General features: G+C 37.2%; 1 protein-coding gene across 2 annotated transcripts; it reads left to right on the top strand.

Annotated features, from left to right (window-relative positions):
* Window positions 1-437: 437 nt before the first annotated feature.
* On the top strand, window positions 438-2765 carry LOC147387967 (Galactose oxidase/kelch repeat superfamily protein). Of its 2 annotated transcripts, none has more exons than XM_086420792.1 (2): window positions 438-581; window positions 1177-2765. In XM_086420792.1, the coding sequence occupies exon 2, from the start codon at window positions 1350-1352 to the stop codon at window positions 2568-2570; it is 1221 nt and encodes a 406-aa protein (XP_086276918.1). In that variant the 5' UTR covers window positions 438-581; window positions 1177-1349; the 3' UTR covers window positions 2571-2765. The 2 variants fall into 2 exon arrangements, with proteins under 2 accessions (XP_086276918.1, XP_086276917.1); XM_086420791.1 differs by having other exon boundaries at window positions 460-619.
* The last annotated feature ends 4294 nt before the right edge of the window (window positions 2766-7059 follow it).

Below are 7059 nucleotides of genomic sequence, written 5' to 3'. Positions count from 1 at the left end.
TGATGCTTCACTTACCTAAAACATTATCCAAATAAGGCATCTTCCATTGAAGTTTCAAAACGATTCTCCCTACTTAATTCTTAGTTTTCAAAATGTCCAAAACAAATCTTAAATTATAAAAACTATTTCATGTTAAAAATAAGATCATTATCACTATCTTTCTAAGATCGAAAGTGTTAGAGTAAGAGAGTAAGATCGAAACTGAAAATCCTCATCGAAATCATTCAAGATGCAAAAAGAGGAAGAAGAACGAGAGAGAAAAAAGAAGAGAAGATGAAGAAATGGTTTGGTGCATTTAAGTGTTTGCAATAAGAAATAGAGGTTAAAATATATTTATTAGGTGTGTTGAAAGAGATATTTTAAAATTGAAGTGGGTATCGCAAGAAAGTGGGTGCAAATTGAAATTTGCTGTGTGCAAATAGAACCACCCTTCTTTCATTGAAAGGGACTCCTTCAATATTTTAAGATTTTGCTGTCAAAATTGTAAAATAGTCAGCTTTTAATAAAAATTTCTTTTTATTTAATTTAAATATATATCTTTAACAGCACCTTGGTTGTCTAAGAATCCACTGAAGGAGAAGGTACGCAAAGAAGCTTCCCCACTTTTTATTTATTTAAGGTCAGCTTTCCAAATTCCAATCTTTAATTTTTAACTTTTTTGTTCCCAGAAAGATTTCTTCTTATTTTTAACTTGTTCTTGATCTTTCTCTTCTGTTTAATTGTTTTTTCTTGTATTTCCTTCTCTTTCTTGTCTGTAATTTAAGTGGTGATTTCTTGGTTTAAATTTTTACTCTTTCTTTGGAGGATTGATTTTCTGTATATAATCTTATTAGAATTCGAAGTATGTATAGAGAAGTGAAAATCCATCTCAGTGTTGTTTTTCTGAATTGGGTTTTCTTGTGTTATTACTAAAGAAGATTTTGGGGAGAAATAAAAAAGCTGTGTTTTTAGTTTGTTACTTTGGATTTTAGCCTTCCCCCCTTTTAAATATCCAAAAAATAAGGAGAAAAAAAAAAACAGTGATTTCTAAGGGGCAAAAGTGGGTACAAAGGAGAAAGAAGCCATTTCTTGGTGAAAGTTCTTTTCTTTTCTTTTTTCTCCCGATTTTCCAAATTAATTTTAAATTTTTTTTAGTCTCAATTTTAAATTTCAGTATGGGGTTTGTTTCGATTACAGAAAGACGATGAAGAATGATTGACAGAGAATTCAAGAAGGAATGGCTTTGTGATCAAATAGTATTGCACGACAGAATATAAATATACTTGAAGAGAAAGACATTTTTCAGGGTTTTAAGGATTTGAATTTTTGATCAAGATTTTAAAGATTTGAATTTTTTTTCAAGATACAAAATGCAGCGTGTCCGAATTTCATCCCACCAAATTCCAGTACACAAGCTAGGAGATTCTCAGATGATATTATCACCCAAATTTAGATTGGCTGTAATCCAATCCTCATTTTTACATCTAACATCCGAATCAGAATTATCAGTAGGTCAAGGAGAATCCTTAATTCCAGGCCTTCCAGATGATATTGCCCTTAATTGCCTCCTTCGATTACCAGTTGAGAGCCACCCAGTTTGCAGAACCGTCTGCAAGCGATGGCATCTACTTCTAGGCAATAAAGAGCGTTTCTTTAGTCGAAGAATGGAACTCGGCTTTCAAGAACCGTGGCTCTTCGTCTTTGCCTTCCACAAATGGACCGGAAAGCTCCAATGGAAAGTACTTGACCTCACGAGCTTCTCTTGGCATACAATTCCGCCCATGCCATGCAAGGGTCGGGTGTGCCCTCATGGTTTCAAATCTGCTGCCATTCCAAGTGAAGGCACCCTCTTTGTTTGTGGTGGGATGATCTCCGATATGGATTGCCCACTCAATTCGGTCCTAAAGTACGAAATCCACAAAAATCGTTGGAGTGTGATGCGCCCGATGTCCACAGCACGGTCATTCTTCGCAAGTGGAGTGATTGATGGGTTAGTTTATGTTGCGGGAGGGAATAGCAATGATTTATTTGAGCTTGATTCAGCTGAGGTTCTAGACCCGAGAAAGGGTAATTGGAAACCTATTGCAAGTATGGGTACCAAAATGGCTTCCTATGATGCAGCGGTTCTTAATGAGAAGCTTCTCGTTACTGAAGGTTGGATGTGGCCTTTTATGTTCTCTCCTAGAGGTCAAGTTTACGATCCTAAATTTAATAATTGGGAAACTATGGCCACTGGTTTGAGAGAAGGCTGGACGGGTTCTAGTGTGGTGATTGATGGGCATTTGTTTGTGGTTTCTGAACATGAGAGGATGAAGTTGAAGGTTTATGATGGGAAAACTGATTCTTGGGAAACAGTCTCAGGTTCACCCGTACCAGAACAAATTCATAAACCTTTCTCTGTGAACTTCAGTGATTGTAGGATCTATGTTGTGGGTTGTAACCTTCATGTTGCTGTTGGTCACTTGAGGAAACTGAGACTTAGTTGCATTTCTGGAAACGAGTGGAGATTCTTTGTTCGATGGCAAGTTGTAGATGCACCGGAAAGCTTTTGTGACTTGGCACCCTCAAGCTCTCAGGTTCTGTTTGCTTAGATGTGTATTTTTCTTGTAATGTTACCCATTTCTTATTGTTGAATTATTGTAACTATGGAACATGTAAAATTGTGCCTACTGTACAGTTGATGTAGCCTTGTTCGGTTGGCTCTTATTATTACATTATTGGATGATATGTATCTTCTGTTGGGGTTGAATAACCTTGAGTTGACTCTATGTGTTCTACTTTGATCATTCAATGCATATTGTGTTTGTTTTTTCGTACAGTCATCACTCAAATACAGAAATATTGTTAGGAATATGATCGAAAGAAAACTCAATTAATTTACTTCTAAAATTGTCTAATTATTCTTCTGTTTAAAAAAAAAAAAAGAAATTGAGAAAAACAGTTGTAAGAATGATTTGGCTAAATTGACAATATTCAATGTGCATTTGTTTTGTCTTTACAATAATGAAACATATAAATAACCTAGCCTGATGTAAAGAAATACAAGAAAGGGCTGAGGACTTGTGGTGTTTTTTAAGGAAAAATATGTTTTCTATTTTATTTGTGCAAAAGAGTGAACAATATAAATAACCTAGCATGATGCAGAGAAGTTAAAAAAGATTGAGGATTTGAGGTTTTCTAATCAGTCGAAATGTGGAATTGGCAAAATAAATGGTGTCCATGTGGAATTAAAGATTGAAATGTCTCCCCAAAACAAGGTAATTTTTTTCACTAGATCACCAAAAATGTTAATAAACTTTTCCTTCACTAGATCACTAGAAACATGAATAAACTTTTTTTTTTTATAGAGTTAATAGTTTTATCCTATATTGACTTTGAAGAAACCTTTATGCAATCAAACTTCAATAAGTAACCGTATCCCATTCATTATCAATGGATTGGAGTTTTTTCTATTTTCAATCTCCTTGGGATAGATAGTCAAAGATGGACCTTCTTCTTTGGCGAGATGGATGGACTCTGATTGTTTTCTTCGGTGAAGTTGGTAAGCTTCGATATTCTTCTCTTGTGAATTGGTGCTTACTAGGACACCGGTGTGGTGCCTACTTAAGAGACTCTGACGATCAAGTTAGAACATGCCTACAAAGTGAAATGTAACTATGTTATAGAACAACAAAACATGAACGGAGAGTGCGTCAGAGAATCCAAGATTCCGTCCTTGGTAAGAGGTCTGCCCTCTTTTATAGATTTAGGTGGGCAATTAGGGATCTGAGCCACTAATGCCATTTTCGTAATTATTTATCATAAAAAAATGCCATATTCGTAAGTGCCTCCCTACTAAAACCACTTATGCCTTGCTCTGAAATTGCTTGTTCTCTAATGCCAATAATGGCTTCTAACTGCCATTAACTTTTAATTTCATAACTGCTCGAAGTGGGTTTGGACTTGTAATTGTCATGCTTGGCGACAATTCAGTTTTTCGATTTGACTTAGTCAAGTTATGCGGCACAAAGTGTTTGGATCGTGCTCATCGCTCTTCTTCTTTGGAGAGAAATTTCTTGGGTCCAGAGAGGTTGAGTTGAGCATTCTATCGAGATATGAAAGGGATGGTGTTTTATTATCTTTGTTGATCGGCCTACACTTATGTACAGATATCAAGGAGTTTATGTGGAGAAAATTAGATTCCTACAGATTGAATTGAACCTAAAATCTGATTTGATTGGATCCAGTAATGTAGGGTAGGCAAACTGGTTTTGGGATGTAGATCCAATAATGAATCTAGTGGGGATCTGATTTAATAAGATATTCAATTGGTTTTGGATCAGACGTAGGATCATAAAGAGTTGACCTAATAGTGTATTCGAAAGTGGGATAATTCTGTTCTTGGGGAAACAAAGACACAAAGAGGTTTTCTTTACCTATCAAAAAATAAAGAGGGGTTTTCTTTGACTTGTACTACTTTGCTACCTCCGGCCTTGCAAGAGTATCCTCCCTCCCACCCTGCTCCTTGAGTACATCTGCCCATGGTGCCTGTTCCTACAGCCTATTGGGAGTATCTCAGTAGTCAATCCCTTTGCTTTCATTGGTGACACAAGGATGACCACAAGGCCTTGTGAAATGACCTTTGTAGTCCCTTATCATTGGAAAATCCATAAAAAAAGCGTATACATTTTGTCATATTTTGCTAATAATATTATGTATCCTCAGTTGTGTCTATGTATGTTGTGCTCAACGACTTGATTTGATCCACCTTGATCTTGTCTGAATCTGATCTGATTCATTGACATCCCTACCTCTAAACAACTTAAAACCAATTTAGAAACCACTCTTAACAGCACCCAAGTTCTTAGAACACAAGTAAGGCAATAATAGCTCTTGAATAGTATCATATCCATACTGATTTTGAATGTCTGTGTGTTGAGTTAGCTTTTGTCTAGCTCTTGCTTCTTATAGTCAATCCTTCTAGGGAAGTGAGAAAAAACAGCGTGATTACTAAAACTACAAAACAAAATTAAACTTGGGTTTGACTTCTTCATTGTTGCATTTTCTTCTTCTCTCATTCGATACTTTTGTGGAGACATTTTGGTTATCCATCACATCTTCAATTTCCTCATTAGCAGATTAGAATTTGAGAAAGTGATATTTCTTCTTATAAACAATTTTAAGGGTAATTGTTATTATAAGCATCATGGTCAAATATCCAAAATAATGCCATAAATTAGAAATGTTGAACATTGGGATGATTTGAAGCTCATTGGGAAGCTCAAGATAACAGGTATAAGCTCCCACCTTGTTAAGGGTATTGCATCTCTATTGAATTCTCGTACTTGCAATTCATGATGAGATTCTTGAAGGAAAATACTTATTCCAAAGAAAACCACAACTGGATTTCATTTTCTATGTTGATGCAAGTCAGTTTTCTCCTTACAATGTCCATTGGTCCTTGAATTGAATCAATGATCTTGGGGGTTTAGGTGTAAGGGGCTTTAGAGTTTCAAACTCGGCACTTCTAGTTTTAGGCAAATGGTTGTGGATATTTGGAGTTGAGGCTTCGAGTTTGTGGAGGAGAGTGATAAATGCTAAGTAGGAGGGAAAAGGGAATGGTTGGGAGAGCAAGGAGGTCAAAATTCTTTGGGGGCAGTCTGTGGAAAGGAATAATGAAGGTAGGTTTGGAATTAGGAAGATGATTACGTTTAGAGTGGGAAAAGGGGATAGGGTCAGGTTCTGGGAGGATTGGTGGTGGGGGGCTACACCTCTCTGTGATCAATTCCCTCGTCTTTATACCCTCTCTGGAAGAAATGGCTCGTCTTGCACTGTTTTGTCGAGCCTCAAGGGGGGTGTGCCCAGTTGGGATTTGGGGTTCAAAAGGAATTTCAATGATTGGTAAGTTCAAGAGCTCGGGGAACTAACAATACAACTTGATCAAGCTCATAGGGACGTCATGGAAGATGATGTGAGGGAGTGAACCTGCTCTACAGGAAACATCTTTTGTATCAGCTCTTTTGTATCAGCTTTGGCAGCCCCTCCAAATCATGCTATGCTTTTCCCTTCCTCTTTCATTTGGGGTTAAAAGGTTCGTTCCAAAGTGAATTTCTTTATTTGGCTACCTGCACTTGATAGACTACCTACTATTAACATTCTTGTTATTAGGGCTTTTGTGACTCCAAATTATTGTTTCCTTTGCAAATCAAGTGCGGAGTCTGTCGTCTGGACCTGTAGGCCTGACTAGTAGGGGCGAGGCAACTGACTTCTTAGAGCCACATATCTCACCAAATTCCCTGGCTACATGCAATACCCCACAAACCACACATACCAGGTAAACAGGGATAAATCCCTGTGCGTGGCCAATGAGGGCGCTTGAACTCAAGACCTCTCCCTTTTTGATGGACCATATTTTACTTAATTGCAAGTTCTCAGCTTCTCTTTGGTCACCCTTTCTCTCTCCTTTTTGAGGTCTTTTGAGTGACTCCTAGTTCGATTTTGACCCTTTTCCAGAGTTGGGACCTTTCATTGTTCTTTGCAAGGAAAAAAAATCTTATGGAGGTTCCTACCTTTTACAGCTTGTTGGGGGTTGTGGCTGAAAAGGAATAGGAGAGTTTTAAAGATGCAGTTTCCTCAAGGCAGGATATTTTCTTAGAGGTTCTACGGTTGCTTTTCTTTTGGTGCAAGCTTTGTCCTAAGTTCAAAGGCGTCTTTTTCTAAGACTTCATGTTTGGATGGGTCTCAATGTGTGAGGGTTAGGTGTTTTGTTTCTTCTTTTGGTTGGTCATCTCGACCGGCTGTTGTACATTCTTTCTTCTTGCAATAAATTTATACTCAAACAAAAAAAACCCTTACTGTTAATTTGTTGCATGCCACACCGTACTCATCTTGCCTCTAGTTTCTTCTCATTTCTCCTTTGCAATAGAAACCAATTGACAATTGACTTGATTTAGGCTATAACCAGGATCACTTCTTTTCTCAACAATCCCACATTCATACAATACTACTAAGGCACCAACATCAACAAAACTCTTATCCTCACAAACTATGGACACTTATAATTGACAATTCTACTAGAGAGGTGGTTTGATGACTGAAGCG

This window comes from Akebia trifoliata, chromosome 13 (assembly GCF_017979445.1).
Source record: "Akebia trifoliata isolate Shusen 1 chromosome 13, ASM1797944v1, whole genome shotgun sequence".
Taxonomy (NCBI): domain Eukaryota; kingdom Viridiplantae; phylum Streptophyta; class Magnoliopsida; order Ranunculales; family Lardizabalaceae; genus Akebia; species Akebia trifoliata.
Note: the sequence above shows the minus strand (reverse complement) of the source record. Positions and strands in the feature narration are given on the sequence as shown.